A 23,485-nucleotide genomic window follows, 5' to 3' on the forward strand; every position below is an offset into this window, starting at 1 on the left:
AAAGGATGGTATAAAGGCTCAAAACAACTAAAATGGAAGGGGTTTTAACTTACAACTTTTGGAATCAGATCTATTTGTAAAACTAAAACATCTGCCCCAGTTTCATTGAGTCTAGGGAATTTTTTTGGATTTTTATTTTGTTGGGACCTAACCTCAGAGTAAGGCTGCCTACGTATCCTTAAAAGGAATCAGGTCAAATGTAGTTCTAACACAAAGTTGGTTTATTTTGTTGTTTTTCTTTTCCTTTTCTTTCTTTTTCTTTTTTTTCCTTTTTTTTCTTTTCTCCTTTTTTTTCTCTTTTCTTTTCTTTTTCCTTTCTAGTTCCTAACTCTACTTCTGATTCCAAAAAAGGGGTATGAAACAAAACAAATTAAGGCTCAAAAGGGATAGCAAAAGATAAAAGTGTTTGGATAACAGAATAAAATGCCTTCGTCATACCAAACTTTAAAAATGCCAAGTACAAATATGCAATCGAAGATAAGCAAAGAAATCATACATAGTATCTATTGATGGCATCAACACAAACAAAAAGTGCCAATGAGCAATACCTTTGTCCCAATGAATGATCCTTGCTAGTTCGAAGCAGACTTGACTCAACCTTATCTTGATGTGGAAGAATGCATTTCAATACTGATTGATCTACCTCAAACTACTTGTAAGACATTTCCTTGTTGTATGCTCTTATCAACCTCTTGATTTCTCACACCAACTGCCTCAATTTCACTCAATTCAAGCTTCAGGTTATCTTAGAATGCGTGAATCTTTACTTGTTTCCTCAAATGCATCTTTTTATCATATTCAAAACTGTGTTTCATTATTCCATGATTAGACTGGTTTTCAAGATCTGGCTAAAATCTCCGCATGAATGTCATGTCACTAGAACTGGCGTGAAGAGAACTAAGCACAGAATGACACAAAAGGACAAACTGTATTTTATTGAGTAAAGGATGGAAGGGTTTAACGACAAGACAAACAACCTAAAATCCGAGTCACAACCCTAAAATAACCCGGATAATAGCAACAGAACAGACAGACAAGATTCACACAAATAGAGGGATGGAAGGGTTTGACTCAATAAAACAAATAAAATCTGGATCACAACCCTGAAGTAACCCAGATAATAGAAAAAACATCAAAACAAGCTACCCAGATTCCTTCCTAGTAAGGAGGGAATGACCTTTCAATTGCTAAGCTTGACATTTAGCCACAAATTTGCTCATCATAATCATCAGGGCCTTCTCCCATTTCAAAATCATTAACTTTAGTCAGCAAGTTCCCGAAAGGATTCTCATACTCCATGTCACCACGCATCATCCCCACAAAGTGTGCATCATCATGTGCAGGTAAATGATTCTACGCGATATTCTGGATGTCACTGTCCTGGATCACAATTCTCTCTTCTTGAATCATTCTTTCTATCTCCCTTTTCAAAGCACGACAATCTTCAATGCTATTCCCTTGGACATTAGAGTGGTACATGCACCGTACAGCAGGATCAAAACCTTTTGCATATGGGTCCGGATTATAGCCGAGGAGCCACCGTACAGCAGGATAAAAACCTTTTGCATATGGGTCCGGAGTATAGTCGAGGAGCGGCTCAATCAGTCCATAATGTTTTAACTTTTCAAACAAGCTTGTGTAGGATTCTCTGATTGGCGTGAAACTATTTCTTTGCCTTTGTTCCCCTCCATGCCCCTATTTTCTAGGGTTGTTGGATGCTAAAAAATGTTATGAAGGCAAGAGTGTATTATGCAGTGCTGGCGCTCGCCATAAGGAGTAACCCGGTGGTTGGACAGATGACCGAACGTTGTTCGGAGGATAATACTAAGGTGGATTATATGGAGCTCGGGGATAGGTTTGGGGTTGGGGTTGGGGTCGGGGTCGAGGCTAAGTATATTGGTGAGGCAGACCCGTTGGGCCATGTCGTGATCCTGAGACAACCATGGCAACATCATCATATTCCTTCTGACCCAGCAAGCTTCCTGTGTCGTTCTGAATTGCTTGTGTTGTGGCTTTTAAAGCAGAATAGCTCATGATCTTGCTTGACTTTAGCCCATATTCTACCATTTCTCCCATTTTTACCACATTATTAAAAGGCTTACCCATAGCCGAGATCAAATTCCCAAAGTAAGTAGGCTCTTGAGCTTGAAGAAAGTACTCGACCATCTCGTCTTCTTCCATCCGGGGATTGACTCGGGCAGCTTGCTCTCTCCATCTGAGCCCGTATTCCCTAAAGCTTTCATTAGGCTTCTTTTCCATCTTTGTGAGGGACATGCAATCCAGGACAATTTCTATATTGTACTGAAAGTGCCGGGCAAAGGCCTGAGCCATATCGTCCCATGTGTACCATCCGATAGCGTCTTGGCAGGTGTACCACTCTAGAGCTGCCCTACTCAGACTCTGACTAAAATACGCCATTAATAATTTTTCCTTCCCGCCGGCGCCTCTCATCTTACTGTAGTTGCCTCTCAAATGGGCCACGGGATCTCCATATACGTCATACAAATCAAACTTTGGTATCTTAAACCCAGCATGTAGTTGGACATCAGGAAACAAGCACAAATCTTTGTAAGACACGCTCACTTGTCTCCCTATCCCTTGCATGTTTCTTAAAGACTGCTCTAAGATTTTCACCTTCCTGGATATCTCATCTTGCTCCACTATCTTAGCAGGCTTTTCAGTTTCACCGGGAGGCTCAAAATGAGGAACGTCAGAGTATGGATCCGAGACCTTGAAAGTTGGTTCTGGAGCATAGTGTTGGGCATCGGGGACTTTGAACACAGTCTCTCTAGAGGATCGAGGAAGAGTAGCTGGTGGAGGAGCTACAAAAACATGAGTGGTCAAAGGAGCGGGATATGAGGTGGTTTTGGGGGGTGGAGTGTGAAAAGGTTGTGGGGAGATATCAGCAGCAGTGGGAATCTGGATTTGTGACAATGGCGGAATAGTGATGAGGCTTTCAGTGTAGTTAGTGGGAAACAATGGTGGACGCCCACTAATCTAGGCTTGGTATATTTCGTCCATCTGTCCTTTCAACCTTAGGACCTCTTCTTTCAACTCAGATTCTCATTCAACAGTCTCCTTAGGCAGATCAACAACACATGTGTCCAAGTCTTTGCTAGACATGGCTATCTTGCTCTTTGACCTTGTGTTATATGGATGACTCGCTAGAATGCCACAAACTAACCACCTTCTGTTATGATAACAATGAAAGTACCAAAGAAGATCAAAACAAAGACAACATGTTAGCGTTAGAGCATTTATCATATAGAAATATCACATTGCGTGCAATGTACCTAGCAACAATTAACGGTTCTAAAATAACTTCGAGGGTCACAAGGTCATTTGGCATTATCCAAATTTTGTTCATTTCAATCTTCTCTTTCCTTTCTTTTCTAGAACTTCTTGGCTTGCTCATTTTCCTTCCTCTCTTTTCTTTCTTATTATCACTATTTTCTTTCTCTCACCCCTCACGTCCCAAAACTTCATTCTCTTTTTTTCTTTTTTTTTTTAATAATGATTTGATCAAACTCTATGTAGGTTGCTTGCGTATCATGTTCCACATGAATCAGACCAAGCGTAGTTCTGGAAAAGTAATGGATAAAATAAACTAAAAACAAAAAACTTTTTGGATTTTTCATTTATAACTATTTTTTTTTCAAATACAAATGTGAAGTACGATGAAAAAAGACTCGATAAACTCTTACACCACCTAAAAGACTCAAAACTACTAGACAAGACAAGAAAGTAAAAGAAAACATGAAAATAGACAAAAAAATATAAAAAGTCACTTGAAACAAGCTCCCAAATGCGATGGCCCTGGGGTATCTGTCATGCTCGAGCTCTGGTACATGGATCCATACCTGAATGAAAAAAATAAGACCAAATAAAGTTAGTGACTCGAGACACTATGTGAGCCATAACACCTCCTATTAGGCACATGCAAGATGCGAGTGGGGCTATTTCTACAAAATGGCTAACGAGGCCAAAAGGTGACTAGAAGTGAAAACTCAATTAGGACGACCTCTAAAATATGGAAACACCTCACGAAGGCCCATAAACTCTCAGAAATCGCGGTCCCTAAAATTGCTTTGTGAAAATGACCCAACTTTGCGAAAATGGCCTATGTGGCCGAAAAATGGCTAAGCATGCAAATTCAACAGGAATGAACCTTAGACTGATAGAACATCATGTTGTGGACTTAGGACTCTAAGACATAGGTTAACAAGCCACTTTGAGAAAATAGCCCTATTTTACAAAAACGGCCGATGTGGTCAAAAGTGGCTAGACATGCAAGATTTGGCTATGACCCTCGAAGACAAGAACTTAAGACTCACTAGGAAGACCGGACCCTATGTGGGCTGCCTACGTATCCCGACCCGAAAGACGAGAACCAGTTATGCGTAGTTCGTGAAGATTGGATACGGAAGAAAACTAAAAAAATAACTAATTTGGAGAAAACATATTTTTGTCTTTTTTGGGAAATGATGGGAAAGTGCAAAATCTTTTTGAATTTTTTCATTTTCATTTTTTTATTTTTTGGTCTTTTCTTGAAAAGGTTGTGAAAGAAAAGTATAACTGGGCCCTACTTGCTTCATTTTTATACTTCACCTTATTTTCTTTCTCATTTACCCTCAACCAACATTGGCCTGTCAAATGACCCCTTTATCCTTAAAGAATGCAGCATGTAGCACTTAGGGATGATTAAATATCTTTTGTGGCCGCGAGCCCATGTTGACAAAATTTGGATAGGCCTCCTACAAAGGGATACGGCACCTGGGACCAAGCCCTGCTAGGTCTAAATGATATGATGCAAATAAGAATGACCTAAAGGCTGACCAAAGTTTAGGGTTCACTAGACAAGGCAATTCGGGGGAGCGTATGGTCGATGGTGGCTGCTCAAGCTTTCCACCCACTCCATACGTTCGTGTACGCGACGTGCACTATGAGACTTGTTGCAGAAAGAATTGACCGGGTAATGCATATGATGACAGTTATAAAGCAGTAACACATAAATAAAAAAAATTGTAAACACATAAACAGCTAGCAAATAATAAAATGGCATAAACAAAATAAAAATCACATAAAGTAAAACATAAAAACCTCAACCGAATATTCTAAAAAGCCAACAAGATCAAGTACCAGCTCGAACCTGCAACTCCCCCGCAGAGTCGCTAAAGCTATCACACCCTTTTTTTTTCACCTCACTAACCCCACTATAAAATAATAAAACGATTTTGAAAGCTCAAAAGGGTTTTCAAGTCCTAAAAGTGACAAAGGATTGTGTTTTAAAGGATTTTCAGAGTCGCCACCTGACATTTGATTTCGGTGTGCCAGGTCACTATTTTTTAAATAACAATTTTCCTTCAAAACATATTTTGACTCTTAAACCAATTACACCAGAAATTCTAGGTAAGGGAGTTCACTTGACTCGGGGAGAAGGTGTTAGGCATTCCCCGAGTCCCGTGAAAGTCACGGTTGCGTACTCGATCTAGTTGGCTTTTAAAATATTCAAATTGAGGTAAAAAAATATAGAGAAAGGAAAATAAACACACAAGAGGCTTGAGGTCGTCCCCACCTAATAAAAGGAATAAAAATAAAATAAAATACTAAAGTTCTATTCTACGCTTCCACGCATCATCCAGTCTCTGGCCTTCATTTACATGTACTTCGGGGCATTCTCCGGGTAAAATTTTTACAAACTCTTCGAGATATTTTCCGAAATATAAACTAAAGGGAACGACCTCTTACCTCGAATGAAATAAAAGACAAGACCTAAAGTTTGCCTACCCGGATGTGGTCGGCCTAAGCATGCTCCTAACGATCAAATGGGTATAGCGAAATAAAGAACTAATAGAAATGATCCAAAGCTCAAATTGTTTTAACTTTTTCAATTCTCTGCCATGACAATTTTGCCTTAAGGAGTCCAAATGTGATTTTGCTCTTTAAATCAGGCAAACCCCCACGGCCAATTTATCAATTAAACGACAAAATCCAACAAACCACTAATTTTAAGCTATAAGTGAACTATCATTCTTTTCTTCCTCTTAATCAAGTTTAATGAATGATAGGCTAATGATCTAACAATAATCCTTAAAGCTAATAATAAAAGGAATATGAAAGCAATATGAGTGCCAACCAAATTAATACACTGCTTTTGTTTGATTTCATCAAAAGTTAATACACAGAATTTTAAGAAAGGCATGAGTAAGAATCTGACCTTAAAACAACGAGTTTGAACTTTGATTGCTTGATGGCTCTAAGACTCAAAAACGAACGGGACCGCGAACAAGATCTAAACCGAAAACCCTCGCTGGAAACCTCGTCGAACTCTGACCGAATTGCCTCGCTACCTCCCTTTACTCAGATCTGAGCGTCCGAGACCTTAAACTCACTGAAATTCGACCTTTAATGGTAGTACCTTTTGTCGATCGAAAGAGTTTTGAAGATAAGAGTGGAATCGGAGTTCTGATGTGAAGTTAACAATGGGAAGTTAATGGAGCTATGGAGGTTGCATAATAGTTTTAATGGCTATTTTCTATGGAGATCGAGTGTAGTTAGGCGGCGGCTCTTCTGATACTAGGCATGCTCTGTTTTTTCTCCGTCCTCCTCCCTCTCGTCACTCTCTCTGTCTGCTTCTCCGTATATCTCTTACTCTATTTTGTTTCTGATTTTACCATCCTCTTTTTTTTTTTGAGAAGAAGGGGTGTCAGGTGCAGTTCTCCTTCAGCTCTGTGTGTGTGTGCGTGTTTTTCGGCGGATTTTGGTGGAAAGGGGCTCATTTTCGGGTGACTTTGGTGGCAGCCGGCGTGGTCAAGGGAGGTGGGGGTATGGCTCTTGGTTTTTGGGGTCAGGGCTGGGCGTCGGCAGTAGGTGGGTAAGGGCGAAGGCGGCATAGACGGAATGGAGATGAGGTGGGATGGTTGTTGGCTTTTCCAGGGTTCCTAGGTTTTGATGATATTAGCTTTATATATGGTATGAAGGAAATATCTTGGTCATTGGATTAAACGGATGGAAGGCCAAGATTGAATCACTTAAATTGATGGGTCAAATGGATTTGATGGGCGTGGGTCGCGGGTCATGGGTTTAAAATGGTTTGAGGGATTGGGCTGGTTTAATTGGGTAAGGGATCCGAATTGGGCCATCTCAAGGTTGGGCTTTTAAAATGATGAAATTCATTAACTAAAAACCTAAGTTTTCCTTCTTTAATATAAAGTATTTATAAAAATGTAAGACCACTCCTGGTTGATTTTAATAAAATATTAAAATAAAAATTAAAAGCAAAAGCAAAACTATTTTTGGTATTTTCAAAGATTAAACTAAAATAAGGCTAAATTAGTATCATCATAAAAATACTAACTACTTAAATAAATACAAATAAGATAAAGAGTAAAACTATTTTTTTGTTTTTGATTTTTAAAATGGTAAAACAAAAAAATAAAATATTATATATACATATTAAAATCCTACAAAATTTAATATAAACTCAAATATATATGTATAAAATATTTGAGCGGCTTGAGAACATGGCGGGTCAAAAATTACGTGCTTACAATTTATATTCTTCTGGCTAACTTGTATTCCAAACGGATGTTGTATTATTATTGTACTCCTTAGTAAATGCTCATGCACTTGTGACACCGGTTTTTGGAAAGTTCTAGATGTTGTGGTGATTTTACTTAGCATTTACACACTTTTATTATCTATTCTATTTAAAGTGTAAGTTTTCATGATTTTAATGCGTTGATTTCTTCATCTGATAAAATGCATGATTTTGAAAGTAATAAAACGCGTAATCAAGTTGGTAGTTCACCATTGGCTTGCCTAACGGCGACGTTGGGCGCCATCACGGCCTATAGTAAGTTATGGGTCGTGACAATGAGACAGAATAAAATAAATAGTATGATGGAGACTCTGTGGACTGCGATGCATAGCCTGGAATGCAGCTCACATAAAGCCTCATCAACAGCTGCGCATGCGCGTCAAGATGATCACCAAATGAACCTGTCAGATCCTGCACATTTAGTGTAGAAGTGCAGCATGAGTACGTAAATCAACGCATACCCAGTAAGTATCTATCCTAACCCCGGAGAAGTAGTAACGAGGAGTCGACATCGACACTTACTAGAGTTCCAACAAAGCAATACAATAAAATAATAAGCAGATGTGAAGCACACAACCATAATGGGATAAATCTATAAGTTACCTAATCTTCCAAATATTTCTTTTAAAGTATGAATTTCTCAATCTTGTATTCTACCTCATCAGCTCGAATGTATCAAGTACCAGCAACAAACGGACAAGAAGTACCATGTAAAATACCGGGCATCAGTTGAAAGATAATCTCGTGCATGTTCGTACTACCGGCGTTATAACACACGATTATGCTGAGGTCGTTCGGCCCGATACAGAATAATGTGTACACTGCTGAGGTTCGAGCGGCACGAATCATAGATGCATCTATTATACTGCCGAGGCGCTCGACCCGCTCCACAAGAAAGGAAGAAAATTATCGAATTACGAGACACGTGCTTACAATACAGTACATGAGCACAAAGTGAATATAATCTTTATCGTTTCTCAAATAACTAGCCAACAACTCAAGGTGATAAGCCTCGGCCTAGTATACATATATTTATTTCTAAATCAATTTCAATTATAAGTTCAAGTAATCAAGCCAGCAGAATGAGTTCAAATAATTTAAATATTACATGATAAGGTCCTAAGTCTACCCGGACATAAACATGCTTTAGCTACGTACGGACTCTCGTCACCTCATGCGTACGTAGCACCCACAACTAGTACCACATAGAAAATACATCAACTAGGGGGCAGTTACCCCCTCACAAGGTTAGGCAGGAGACTTACCTCGCTCCGAAGTTCCATAACCAGCTCTAACGCCTCTCTAACTCCTCAATTCAAAGCCAAACGTTCTGAGACTAGTTAAACAGCGTGCAAAACAATCAAAATATACTTCAATGTTTACAATTTATAAAAATTTCAAACTTCGCTCGAAAAGTCAATAAAGTCAACCCTCAGGCTCACGTGCCCGTATTTCGAAAATTTTCGAAGATAAACTTTACCCATAACACTACGAACTCAAATATATAATTTATTCCAAGTTCCATGTCCAATTTCATGGTCAAAATCCAAGAATACCAATTTCTAGGTTTCTTTCAAAATCTCACAATTTCTACTAATTTTCATGCTTAAATCCACATATAATCCATGTATTTCACTAAATATTTGTGGGAATTACGTACCTTGCAATGGTTGATGAAAATCTCTCCTTAAAGCTCTCTAAAAATCACCCAAGTCAAGAGAAAATGAAAAACAAATGGGCCAAATCCCTTATAAAATCAAGTCTGCCCAGCGCTGCCTCGCATCTGCGGTCCCATGGTCGCTTCTGCGGCATCAAACTCGCACCTGCGCGAATCCAGCCAAGGTCGCCAACCGCATCTGCGGCTCCTTCAGCGCTTCTGCGCCCACGCTTCTGCGACGCCCCATCCGCGGATGCAGTTCCGCTTATGCAGAAACTTGACTGCATTTGCGGTCCCAGCCTTCCCCTAGCAAATTTGCTTCTGCGCTTGCCTGGTCGCTTCTGCGGAGTCACATCTGCAGCCCTTTTTCTGCAGGTGCGATTGCATCAGTACCCAGGCCCTTCAGCAATGCAACCAAGCTCCAAAGTGATCTGCGACTTGTCCGAAATACGCCCGAGACCCTCGGGACCCCGTCCGAACTTACCAATAAGTTTCATAACATAACACGGACCTGCTCGAGGCCTCAAATCACATCAAACATCATCAAAACTATGGATCGACAATCGAAACCTTTCTTTAAACTTTCAAACTTTTAAACTTCGACGAACGCGTCTGAATCATACTTAAATATTCCGGAATAATGCCAAACTTTACGCACGAGTCATAAATCACAATACGAACCTATTCCAAGGCTCGGAACCTCAAACGAACTTCGATAACACCAAAGTCCACTTCAAATCAAACTTAAGAAATTCTTTTTTTTGGTAACTAAATAATTTTATTATCAACTAATATTTACACATTGGTTCTCTTCATAGCTTGATCTGGACATAAGTCCCAGATTCAGCTATCTCTTCCTTTCCCACTACTCCTATCTATATGAACAATAGGATAGTAGTTCAGTTCTAGTAACCTTCTCTTCAAACGTTGCTTCAAATTCCCTCTACAATGTATCTCCTGTGTTAACAGTCGAGTGATTGTTTCAGCATTCATCTGTGTTGCCTGAAAGACTCGTGCATTCCTCTCTTTCCATATATAATACATGTTTCCAGCTAGTGACATCCTGTAAATTTCAGCATTAGAACTTCTGCCTTTACAGTGTTGTTCAGCCCATTTCAATTCTTGATCCCATGCCATCGCTTGTCTATGAAACCTTTTCCATTCCAGCACTGTTGTCCAGATTTGTGTTGAAAATGTACATTTGAAGAATAGGTGATCAATAGTTTCTTCTTCTATGCGACATAATGGGCAGGTATCATCTTCCACACAGCCCCATCTCCTCAATTTGTCTCTTGTTTGTAGTCTTTTATATGCAGCCAGGAATAAGATAAGTATCCATTTAGGTAGCCCAATATTGTTTCATATCAACCTTCTCCATGGAACCTTGCTAAACTCTCCTCGCAGCTTCAAGTACATAGCCTTGGTTGGGAATTTTTCCATTCTGAATACCTCTTCTTCTGAGTAACCAGCTTCTTCAAAGTATTTCTTGGCTTTAAGTATCTTCTGGATCACCCATGATGCTTGTTTTGGCTCAGCTCCCCACACTAAATTATATTTCTTATAGTATACATGAACCCATTGAACCCACATTTTATCTTTCTTCTTGCATAAATTTCATAGTAGCTTGCAGATAGCAACTTTATTCCGTATGCCTATGTCTAACAAGTTCAATCCACCTGTTGCTCTTTGCCAACACAATCTGTCCCAGGCTAGAAGTGCTTTCTTCGTGACCTCCACACCTCCTGTCCATAGAAACCTTCTACACATGCTTTCAATCAAATGAATCAGTTTCTTTGGTAGTAGGAATATCTGAGACCAAAACACTTGAATGGAGAATAGTACACTCTTAATAAGCTGGACTCTTCCTGCATAAGAGAGGAACTTAGTAGTCCAAGATTGTATTCTCCCTACCATTTTCTCAATAAGAGGCTGACATTGCACCAGTGATAGCCTTTTAGTACTCAAAGATACCCCCAGGTATCTCACTGGAATATTCCCCTTGGAGAATCCTATCATTTGCAGTATTTCATGTTGTATGTCATCCCTGACTCCTCCAAAATAGATGGAACTTTTTTCAGCATTGGCAACTAATCCAGAAGCTTGTGAGAATTCTTGGAAGCACTGATATAATAGCTGCACAGATATAATATCACCTCTATAAAATAGTAACAGATAATCAGCAAAACTAAGTTGCATTATGTTCAGCTTGGCACACTTAGGGTGATAGTTAAAATTTGGATTCATCTTTAATATCTTCAACAGTCTAGTGAAGTACTCCATAGCCAATACAAATAGGTACGGAGACAAAGGATCACCCTGTCTCAACAGCAAGGAAAGGTGTTGAATGCTGCCCATTGATGATGATGGAATACGAGACCCTCCTCACAAATCTCACAATCCAGTGAACAAACTTCCCTAGCATTTGCAGACTCCTTAGGACTTGATCCATATAATCCTATTCAATAGAGTCGTAGGCTTTCTTCATATCCACTTTCAACATGCATCTTGGTGATAAGCCTTTCCTATAATATACTTTAACAAGTTCATGACTCATTATTATGTTGTCATTTATCAATCTTCCAGGCACAAATGCAGACTAACTTTTATCTACTATATCATCCATTATGCCTTGCAGTCTATTAGTTATCACCTTCGAGATGATTTTGTAGATGAGAGTGCATCAAGATATTGGTCTGAATTCAGTAATTCTGGTTGGATTTGTTACCTTAGGAACCAGGGTCACTGTTGTACAATTGATAGGCTGGTACAAGTTATCTCTTGAGAAGAACTCCATCATTGCATTTGTTATCTTGTCTCCAACCACATGCCATGCCTTTTTGAAGAAAAGTGCATTGAACACATCACATCCAAGTGCTTTACTATCACTAATACCTAGTAGAGCCTTGTATATTTCTTCTTTAGATACTGCTTTTACCAACTGTAATTGTTGTTGTCTATTCACCAATGTACCATCCCTCATAACCACTGGATTAATAGCAAGTAATCTTTCAGCTGCTGATCCCAATAGTTGTTTTGTTTGTATTACTTCCCCATTGCTCCTTATTAAGTTCTTGATCTTGTTCTGAGAGTATCTACTTTTCATGTTTGCAAAGAAGTAGGCAGTGTTAGCATCTCCTAGCTTTAATCACTGTACTCTCGACTTTTGTTTCATGATAGTTTCTTCCACCCTCAGCCACTTCTCCAGTTGCATCTTTATGTACTTTTCTACTATAACCATATTCTCAGGTTGTCCAGGACTCCTCATTTGTTCCTGCAGCTCACATAATTGTTTCCTGCACTATTTAATCTTGTCTCCTACTGCATTATACTCTGTATTATTAAGCTCTTTCATAGCTTGTTTCACTCTTTTCAATCTTTTCCATACATCTTTCATGGTATTGTCTTCATTACTCCCTTGCCATGCTCCACTAACTAGAGCTAGGAAGTCTTTGTGTTCAGCTAGATGATTTAGAAACTTGAAAGGTTTGGGAACTTTCTCTTCATTATCTTCAAATGACACATTCAGGGGTGAGTGGTCAGAGCATCCTGGATCCATTACCCATACTTCTAGATATAGCATTTTCAGCATCCACTCAGCATTGGCCAAAGCTCTGTCTATTTTGTTGTACGTGTGCCCATTTGTCCATGTGAAATTCCTTCCATTGGTCCTCATTTCAACCAAAGCATTATCATCTATGAAACTATTGAAATCTCTCACCTCCAATTCTTGTACAGGATTCTCAATTGGCCTATCCTCCCCTGACCTGATGGCATTGTAGTCTCCCATGATTAGCCATGGGCCTTGTTGCCTAATATTTATATCAGCTAAGTCTCTCCACAAGTATCTCCTGTCTTCCAATGTATGCAAGCCATAGACTGCAGTAAAATCAAACCTCATATTCATACTTTTAATGTGAACTGCAGTATGAGTAAATTGAGAAGACTTTCCCAATTCCAAGCATTCTATCTCATTAGCATCCCATAACAACCAAATTCTTCTTTTGCTACTGTGTTCATAGTTGGCTAACCAATCCCACCCTGTAGTGATCTTCCTTATTATTTGAATAGCCTTCTTCTTGTTTATTTTGTGTTCAAGTAATGCTATCATACTTATTTTATTGCTCCTTATAAACCTCTTAACCTCTTTCTGTATAGGGATCTTATTCAATCCCCTAATGTACCATGTAACCAGCTTCATACAGGAATAAATAGGGATTGTGAATACCCTTCCACTCCTGTTTGGCTACTCTGCCTACTTGAACCCTCACCCATTTGCCTTGGAACTGTTAGTTGCAATCCAGATTCTGCTAGTATGTTGAACCCATTGATCATGCTAATTGCATCAGCTCCTGTTATCTCCTTGCTTCTAGCTACTGATTTCCCTGTGGCTTTTTTCCAAATATGTTCCTCCTCTCCTCTAGCTATCCTTGTAGATGGGTTAGCAAGATGGCTATTTGCACCAACAACCATTGCTACTTCACTGTTCTTAACAGGTACTACGTTTGCCTGCTTCACCTTATCACTAAGGCTAGCTTTGGGTTGCCACTCCTGTTTCTGCTTTTGTTGCTTAGGCTTAATCTTCTGAGCTGGTTGTTCTTCTTTTTTGCATCTGTGCCCAACTTGCATACATGTATGACAAAATTCAGGGACCCAGTCATAAGCTATTTCTTGCATGAATTCTCTTCCCTTAGGATCTGTCACCTTAATGGCCCTAGGTAGTTCTTTAGTAACATCCATCTCAATTAACACTCTAGCATAGGTAATTCGATCCAACTTAGTATTACAAGCATCTGCATATAAGGGAATCCTTAATCCACTACTTATCCTGCTTAGTGACTTTGCTCCCCAGCAATTCAGTGGTAGATTAGGGAACTTTACCCACACAGGTATGGTTTGCAATACCTCCTTATTAAAATCAAAATTTTCTGACCATACCTTCATGATTATCGGCTTATTATTCAGCATGTGAGGCCCTGAGTACAAAACTTCATCCCTATCCTCTGTAGAGTTAAATCTTACCACAAAATAACCATCATTGTGAAAATAGACTTTTGGCTTTGTTGCAAAATTCCACACTGAAGCAATAAAACGTTCCATAGCTCCTATTGTTGGGGTTACTCCAACAACATACAGGATCATAGCTTGCTTCCATTTCCTTGTCTCCTCTTCCACTTCTTCCTTGCATAATTCAACAATTACTTCTCCATTTTTTATGGTTGGTGCAATGAAACTTAGATCCATTCCTTTCGCTGCCAATCTGTTCCCCACAAACAAATTAGCCCACTTCTTCTGGTCTACCTCTGTGCTCGCAGCTGTTAGTTTGTCCTTGCTTTTATCATCCTCTAACCTATCCCCAATTTTCCCCAAATTACCAGTAGTTGCTTCTGAATTGCTCGCAGGCAGATCAATTTTCTCTGAGCTAGGGTTGCCGTTCTTCAACTGATTACCAGTATTTGCTTCTGAATTGCTCGCATGCAGACCAGTTTTTCCTGAGCTAGGGTTGACGTTTTCCCACTGATTGCCAATAGTTACCTTTGCACTATCAATCATCGGTAAAGGACTCATAGCAGGGGGTGTTTGCATACCTTCCTTTGTGGCTGATAATGACAGCCACCGTTCCATTGAAATTTTCTTTGCATCTGTGATCTCCAAACTTTGCGTTCCAGTGATCTGAGTGTTGTTCCCAGTTCCTGTATAATCCACAAGATGAATCGTAGTCGTATTTCTCTTCGGCCTACCCCTCCCCGTTGTTGTTCAGCATATGTTAGCAAAAACACGCTATCATACGCTGAGAGAGAAGAGAGTATTGATTGATTTCCTTTGAATGATTTAAATAACTTAAGAAATTCTTAAAACCTTCAAAATGCCAACTTCCACAATAAGCGCTGAAATACTATCGGGCCACCCGATACTCAACCCGAACATACGCCCAAGTCTGAAATCATCATACGAACCTATTGGACGTTCAAACCCAGATTCTAAGGTCGTTTACTCAAAAGTCAAACCTTAGTCAATTCTTCTAGCTTAAAGCTTCCGAAATTAGAATTTTCCTTCCAAATCAACTCTGAACTTCCCAAAATTCAATTCCGACCACACGTACAAGTCATAATACCTGAAGTGAAGCTACACAAGGCCTCAAACCGTCGGACGACGCGCTAGAGCTCAAAACGACCGGTCGGGTCGTTACATGACTAGTCTTTAGGAAACGTCTCTCTAATATTCTCCTAACTTGGTTTAATTAATAATTCAAAAAGTTTTCCCGATTACTTAGAAGAATCACTAAGTTAAACCAAATAAAATAATGCAAGATAATCACCAAAATATTCCTCTTTCGATTAAATAAATCGGTGAACAAATTTGCAATCAATTCAAACCTCCCCAGCGTATTCACACAATTAAACCAGAGTTAAATCCACAAATAGCAATCAAAATACTATATCCGTCAAACACTATAGTAAATTATTTCATAATAATGTAGAAAGTCATCTCAAGTAAGTTTAATATAGAAAATATCAAAAATAACTTTACGATACAAACTTTGGTATTGCATCAATTGTTGGCAAGAGAATTGATAAAATCTTTTGTCTTCAAGCCATAGTAAATCTTCAAAACTATGCTAAGTCGAATCCCCTTCAAAAATCGTGTAAATAACGGACCTGGACTGAAATACACTCTCTGAGCACTAGTGCGCCGCCCGCGCGACGCACTGCACGCCGAATTAGTGGCACTTTACAGAATCTTAACTAAAAGAATGCATGTTGCCTAATTCTTGCATTTTGGGTGACATCACGTGAGTCAGCCTTGGAAAAATAGCAGAATTGCACTTTAGTCTTTGTTTGAACTCTTGCATAACCACCAGGTGCTTCAAGTTGGGGTATACAACGTGTCCTCCTTAATTCATTCCCTTGACATTGTTTTCTTTTCAATTTTTCTATGTATACTTAGTAGGCGTTTGGACATAAGAATTGTAAAATTTAAAAAAATGGTGAATTTTTTTTTAAGTGAAAATAATATTTAAAATTTAAAGTTGTGTTTGAACATAAATTTCAGTTTGGGTTATTTTTGAAGTTTTGCGAGTGAAAATTTTAAAAAATAATTTTTTGGAGTTTTTCAAATTTTCGAAAATTTTCAAAATACATCTTCAAGTGAAAATTGGAAATTTTATGAACAAACGCTGATTTCGAAAAAAAGTGAAATTTTTTTGGAAAAAACTTTCATCAAATTTTATGTCCAAACGGGCTCTTAGTCTTTGCACCTCAAACTCGATCCCGGTTTAACTCACGAACTTCTATTTAGACTTCGAAGTTCTCTTTCATTTACTTTAGCTAAAAAAAACCGTCTTAGCCTTAGGTCTCAACCTACATAATAGAAAATGCGCAATGAGTATAAATTATCTATATTTTAGCTCAAACACAATTAAAATGTAGCAAATAATAGGTGCAAAGTAGTCAAAAATCCATATTTTTCGCCTACCATCACTTTTTAGCTAATAAATATTTTTAATTTAACCAAGACTTTAACTATGGACGGGGTCGGATAATTTATCCGTTTTTGCATTACCCATTTTCAACCCGGCCCGACCCGACCAGCTTGCAACCCCTAGTGCGGATAAACAAGGATTACCCACCCCCCCCCCACACACAAAGACTCCTGACACGTACAAATATACAATTACCGCACAAATCAAATTGGGTAGCAAGGATAGGTAGAATTAGGAGATAGAATACTATTATGTCCTGTGTAGAAGTTTGAGATTGGCTTCAAAGTATTTTAAACGCAGTGGAATCTAAAAGCCTCTCTTATGGTCTGATTCAGCTTTCACGAAGAACCAAAAAAAAAAAAAAAAAGTTGCCTAGTGCTGCACAAAACAAAAAGAAAAGATTGATTATATGCGTCACACTAATTAATTTATCTGCAAGTGCACATCGTATTCGTATACGTTAAAATACTAATATCAAATTAAGGCAATGACCACTAGAATTGAACATAATATACTATACGAACAACAAATGACAGGAGTCCTGCATCTCCTATAAATTCCATTAGTTTTGAAGTATAGAGCGCAAAACAACACATTGTTCCTAACTCATTAAGAATCAGAAATTGAGAATGGAACTTAAACCAGCTAGTTCCTCTGACTATTTCCCCTGTTAATTCTAACATCAGTTAACCTTTCAGATGCTGGAGGAATTGCAATATGTTGGGGTCAGAATGGAAATGAAGACACCCTAGCAGAAAATTTTGCCACTTGGAATTACAAAATTTGTTAACTTAGCTTTTCTTTACACTTTTGGGAATGGCCAAAATCGGATGATCAATCTAGCAGGACATTGTGATCCTTGGTGGTTGCACTAAGTTAAGCTCAAATAATGTCAAGCGGGAGGCGTTAATGTTCTGCTTGTTGCGGAAGCCAAATGTATATAGTGTGAATGAGTTACAACTACTATACCAAAAATTATGACAACCACTAAATAATAAACAAGACAATAAGACAACAATAAAAGAACACCAGAATTTACGAGGAAGATACAAATGCCTTAAGAAGATAAAAAAAGGCAAATGAGAGGTGTACTTAAATCCTAAACATTAGGCCTCCTTTTATAGGGTGAAATTCTCATTCAAAATTGTCATCCACCGATGTGGGACTTTTGACAATTTCAACAAATCTCCACCTTGGCAAAATTCCACATCTTCAATTTTCTCTCAATAACAAATTTTGGTTGTATCTTCATTTTCAATCTTTAGTGTTCAACAATGTTGATCAAATCCAAACAATGTTGAAACTTGACCGCAGTCACCACTTTTGTCAGCATATCAGCAGGGTTCTCCGTAGTATGATTCATCGTGACTCCACCTTCTTCTATGATTTCTCGTATGAAATGATACCGAACATCAATGTGCTTCGTCCTTGCATGATAAACTTGGTTCTTCGCTAATTGAATAGCACTTTGACTATCACAAAAAATTGTAATTTTTTTTTGTTCAATACCAAGCTCCTTTAGCAACCCCTGAAGCCAAATTGCCTCCTTCACAGCCTCTGTAATAGCCATGTACTCTACCTCTGTTGTAGACAAAGCAACTGTTGACTGCAAAGTAGACTTCCAACTAACTGGTGCCTTTGCAAAAGTAAACACATAACCAGTAGTTGACCTTCGTTTGTCCAGATCACCCGCAAAATCTGAGTCACAATATCCAACTACAGACCGATTGCCTTCCTGCTCAAAAACTAACCCAACATCTACAGTACTATGAATATACCGTAGAATCCATTTCACAGCTTGCCAATGCTCCTTTCCTGGATTATGCATATATCTGCTAATAACTCCAACGGCTTGTGAAATGTCAGGTCTCGTACAAACCATTGCATACATCAAGCTACCAACAGCATTTGCGTATGGTACCCTTGACATATACTCCTGTTCAGTTTCATCCTTTGGCGACATAGTAGTACTTAGCTTAAAATGGGGAGCAAGTGGCGTACTAATTGGCTTAGTCTTCTTATCTATGCCAAAACACTATAGTACTCTCTTCAAATATTCTTTCTGAGATAAACAGAGTTTCTTTGAACGTCTATCTCTTATGATCTCCATGCCAAGAATTTTCTTTGCCTCACCCAGATCCTTCATCTCGAACTCCTCCTTCAGTTGAATCTTCAACTTATCAATTTCTTCCGAATTCTTGGAAGTTATCAACATATCATCAACATATAGGAGAAGATATGCAAAGGAACCATCATTAAGTTTGCGCAAATACACACAATGATCGTATTTGCTTCTCTTGTACCCTTGCCGCAAAATAAACTTGTCAAATCGCTTGTACCATTGTCTAGAAGATTGTTTCAATCCGTACAACGATTTTTCAAGTTTGCATACCATATTTTCTTTTCCAGCAACTTTGAATCCTTCTAGCTGATTCATGTAGATTTCCTCCTCCAAGTTTCCATGTAAATACGCAGTTTTTACATCCATCTGAACTAGTTCCAAATCCAACTGTGCTACCAAAGCCAACATAATTCTAATGGAGGAATGTTTTACAACTGGATAAAATACTTCATTGTAATCAATTCCCTCCTTCTGAGCATATCCTTTGGCCACCAATCTTGCTTTGTAGCGAACATTTTCTTGGTTAGGAAATCCTTCTTTCTTTGCAAATACCCATTTGCACCCAATTGTTTTCTTTCCCTTCGGGAGATTGGCCAATTTTCATGTATGATTCTGATGAAGGGACTGCATTTCTTCATTCATGACAATCCTCCACTTACCTTCTTCTGAACTTTGGATTGCGTCTTTATAAGTGGTAGGAACACCATCAGCTACAATTGAGGTTGCGCAAGCAACCGTCTCTATGAGACGAACAGGTTTCGTTATTGTCCTTTTTGGCCTGCTGGTTGCTATTGATTCAAGTTGTTGTCGAGGTTCCTGAGTTGGAATCTCCCTCTCTACTGGCTCTTCTTCCAGAGGGTAATCTTCATGAGTTTCCTCCTCTGCTTCTTGTGTAGGAAAAATAAATTTTTCCTCAAACTCCACCTGCTTTGATGCACCACCAGTTTGTTTGACATCTTCAACTGTCACCTTATCTGTTATGGCAGTTCATTAAAGGTAACATCTCTGCTGAATATAATATTCCTTGTCTCTGGACACCATAAGCGGTATCCTTTGACTCCAGAAATAATCCCCATAAATATAGTCTTCTTTGCTCTCGGATCCAATTTTGACTCTTTCACATGATAGTATACAATTGAGCCAAACACGTGCAAAGAGTCATAATCTACAACAGGTTTTCCATACCATTTTTCAAATAGTGTCTTGCCTTCAATAGCAGCAGATGGTAGACGATTAATGAGGTGGCATGCATATGTAATTGCCTCAGCCCAAAATTCTTTGCCCAAGCCAGCATTGGACAACATACACCGTACCTTCTCCAGTAAAGTCCGGTTCATACGTTCTGCCACTCCATTCTGTTGTGGTGTATGTCTGACATTGAAGTGTCGGACGATGCCATTATTTTCACAGACCTTATTGAAATGATCATTTTTGTATTCACCTCCATTGTCTGTGCGAATACACTTGATCCTCCTGCCTGTTTGATTCTCCACCATCGTCTTCCATTTGAGAAAAATTCCCAACACTTCATCTTTCCTCTTCATTGTATACACCCACACTCTTCAGGAAAAATCATCAACAAAAGTTACAAAATAGTGCTTCCCACCCAATGAAGGTGGTTTGGAAGAACCCCAAACATCAGAGTGTACATAATCCAAAATGACTTTAGTATTATGGATCGCTGTACCAAATTTAACCCTTGTCTGGTTCCCTTTGACACAATGCTCGCAAAACTCCAAGTTGCAAGTCTTTACGCCTTTTAACAATCCTTGATCAGATAGAACTTTCAAGGATTTCCCTCCAACATGTCCCAAGCGCATGTGCCATAGCCTGGTTGCTTCTGCCTCTTTGTCATCACTGGATGTCACTGTCGCTGTCCCAATAACTGTACTACCATGATAGCGGTACATGTTATTGTTCTTCCGATTGGCCTTCATTACCACTAGTGCACCAGAGCATATTCTCATCACTCCATTTTTTTGCAATGATTTTGAACCCTTTTGATTCTAGGGCTCCCACAGAGATGAGATTCTTTTTCAAACCCGGTACATATCGAACATCTGTTAATGTTCTGATCATTCCATCATGGCTTCTTAATCTTATTGAACCAATGCCATATGAGGTAAGAGGGCTGTTATCCGCTGTGTGGATGACTCCATATTCTCCTTCTTGAAAATTCACGAACCAGTCCTTGTTGGGACACATATGATAGCTACAAGCCGAGTCCATCAACCATATGTCTGATGATGTTGATAACTCTGTTGTAACTAATGAGAAGTCTGAATCATCACAATCAGCTACATTTGAATCCATAATGGCCTTTCCATTGTTATGTCTGGCCTTATTCTTCAACTTCGGACAGTCTTTCTTCCAGTGCCCCTTTTCTCGACAAAAGGCACATTCATCTTTGCTGGGTCTAGATCTCGACTTGGATCTTCCCTTCTAAGTCCTCGTTTGATTTTGAGGACGACCCCTCACAATTAGTGCTTCTCCTTCTCCGCCCATCTGTTTTTCTCCCTTTCTTTGTTCATAGCTGTACAAAGCCGAACAAACTTCTCTGAGAGAAATTTCGTCATTTCCATGGAGTAGAGTAGTTTCAAGGTGCTCGTACTCATTAGGAAGTGACCCCAACAACATCAAGGCCAAGTCACCATCATCAAAAGTTGCATCCATATTTTGCAAATCTGTGACCAACTTATTGAAACTGGTGATATGTTCATTCATTGTGGTACCAGGAACATAGGTGAAGCGAAACAGTCTCTTCTTCATGTACAATTTATTTTGACTGTTTTTCTTCAAAAATTTATCCTCCAGTGCTTTCCATAATTTACTTGCAGAAGTTTCCTTTGTGTATGGATATTTCTGCTCTCTAGCAAGGTAGGATCGAATGGTACCGCAAGCAACACGATTGATAATTTTCCAATCTTCTTCTCCAATAACATCTGGCTTCTTTTCTTCAATGGCAAGATCTAGCCCTTGTTGAAAAAGAACATCTAGAACCTCGCCTTGCCACATCCCAAAATGTCCTGACCCGTCAAAAATTTCTACGGCAAATTTCGCATTTGACACAATTCTTGTCATAAGCGAAGATGCCAACGATGACGTATTATTGACACTTGATGTAGATTCTTCTTGTTTTATTGTCTTCCATTTTGACACAAATATTATTTAGTAGCTGACGACACAAATCAAGATTATTTCCTTTCTGGTGTGGAAGATCAGACTAAGCTGCAACCACAGAGCATACTCAGATAGAATCTTGACTCAGTTACCAAGATAGATCTTTTCTGATGTGGAAGATCAGACTATGCTGCAACCACAGAGCATACTTAGACAGTACCTTGACTCTGATACCAATTGTTGCGGAAGCCAAATGTATATAGTGTGAATGAGTCACAACTATTATACCAAAAATTATGACAACCACTAAATAATAAACAAGAAAATAAGACAACAATAAAAGAACACCAGAATTTACGAGGTTCGGCCAATTTTGCCTACTTCCTCGGACACAATCAATATTTTATTCCACTCCAAAATTACAAGTGAAATAATATTAAAGAGAGAAAATACAAATGCCTTAAGAAGATAAAAAAGGCAAATGAGAGGTGTACTTAAATCCTAAACATTAGGCCTCCTTTTATAGGGTGAAATTCCCATTCAAAATTGTCATCCACCGATGTGGGACTTTTGACAATTTCAACACTGCTCTCCATTAATGGAGGATGGGTTGGTAGCTACTACCTCAACTCCACCGAGGATGCTTTGCTACTTATCTCTGGAACAACTTCTTAGGAGGAAAGTCGAGCTCTCGCCCTCTTGGATGGAATTGACTTTGATATCGAAGGGGGAATAAACGCGCATTGGGATGACCTTGCTCGTTTTCTCTCTTCATATAGGAAACCTGGTAATAATAAGGTTTATATGGGTGCAGCACCACAATGTCCTTTTCCTGATGCCTGGATAGGAGGTGCACTCAAAACAGGCCAATATAGTTCAAGGGATCTTAGTAACCGCAAAAGTGCAATATGGAAGCCAAGGACTTCAATTCCTGCTAAGAGAATTTTCTTAGGATTGCCTGCTGCAGGAAGTGGCTTCTTTCCTTCAGATCATTTAACTAAACAAGTTCTTCCAGTAATTTAGGACTGATAAATATGGCAGTGTAATGCTTTGGTCTATGTACTGTGATGATCAAGCTGGATATAGTGCTTCCATTAAAGGCAGCATCTGATATCTTAAATCAAACGATTGATGTGATTATGACTTATGAGTGTTGAAATCTCATAATGTATTTATGTATATATGAGTCTTGAATGATTCATAGTGTGTTTATGTAGAAATTGCGACCAGCATATGAACTATATCGTTCTATAATACTCCTACTTATTTGAAGAAGGATTATATTAGGGTCAGAATGGAAATGAAGGCACCCTAGCAGAAACTTGTGCAACTGGGAATTACAGTGTTATATAGTTTCCTTTTACTATTCTTTTCTTTTTTCCCCCTCAATTTTTCATGATCTGCTTCTCTCACCAGGCTTTCCTCGAAATAAAATAGAGCCCAAAATATTGAATATAATGGAATAGATGAATAAACAAAGCGTCTCTGTTTATATATTACATAACT

At 38.8% G+C, this 23,485-nt stretch overlaps 1 protein-coding gene and 1 pseudogene across 1 annotated transcript; one reads left to right on the forward strand and one right to left on the reverse strand.

The window, feature by feature from the left end:
* Positions 1–12,555: 12,555 nt before the first annotated feature.
* On the reverse strand, positions 12,556–13,455 carry LOC107831867 (uncharacterized). The gene has a single exon (XM_016659670.2). The coding sequence runs from the start codon at positions 13,453–13,455 to the stop codon at positions 12,556–12,558; it is 900 nt and encodes a 299-aa protein (XP_016515156.2).
* A 1,508-nt stretch (positions 13,456–14,963) lies between these two features.
* On the forward strand, positions 14,964–23,200 carry LOC107777005 (acidic endochitinase-like; annotated as a pseudogene).
* The last annotated feature ends 285 nt before the right edge of the window (positions 23,201–23,485 follow it).

This window comes from Nicotiana tabacum, chromosome 23, assembly GCF_000715075.1.
Source record: "Nicotiana tabacum cultivar K326 chromosome 23, ASM71507v2, whole genome shotgun sequence".
Taxonomy (NCBI): domain Eukaryota; kingdom Viridiplantae; phylum Streptophyta; class Magnoliopsida; order Solanales; family Solanaceae; genus Nicotiana; species Nicotiana tabacum.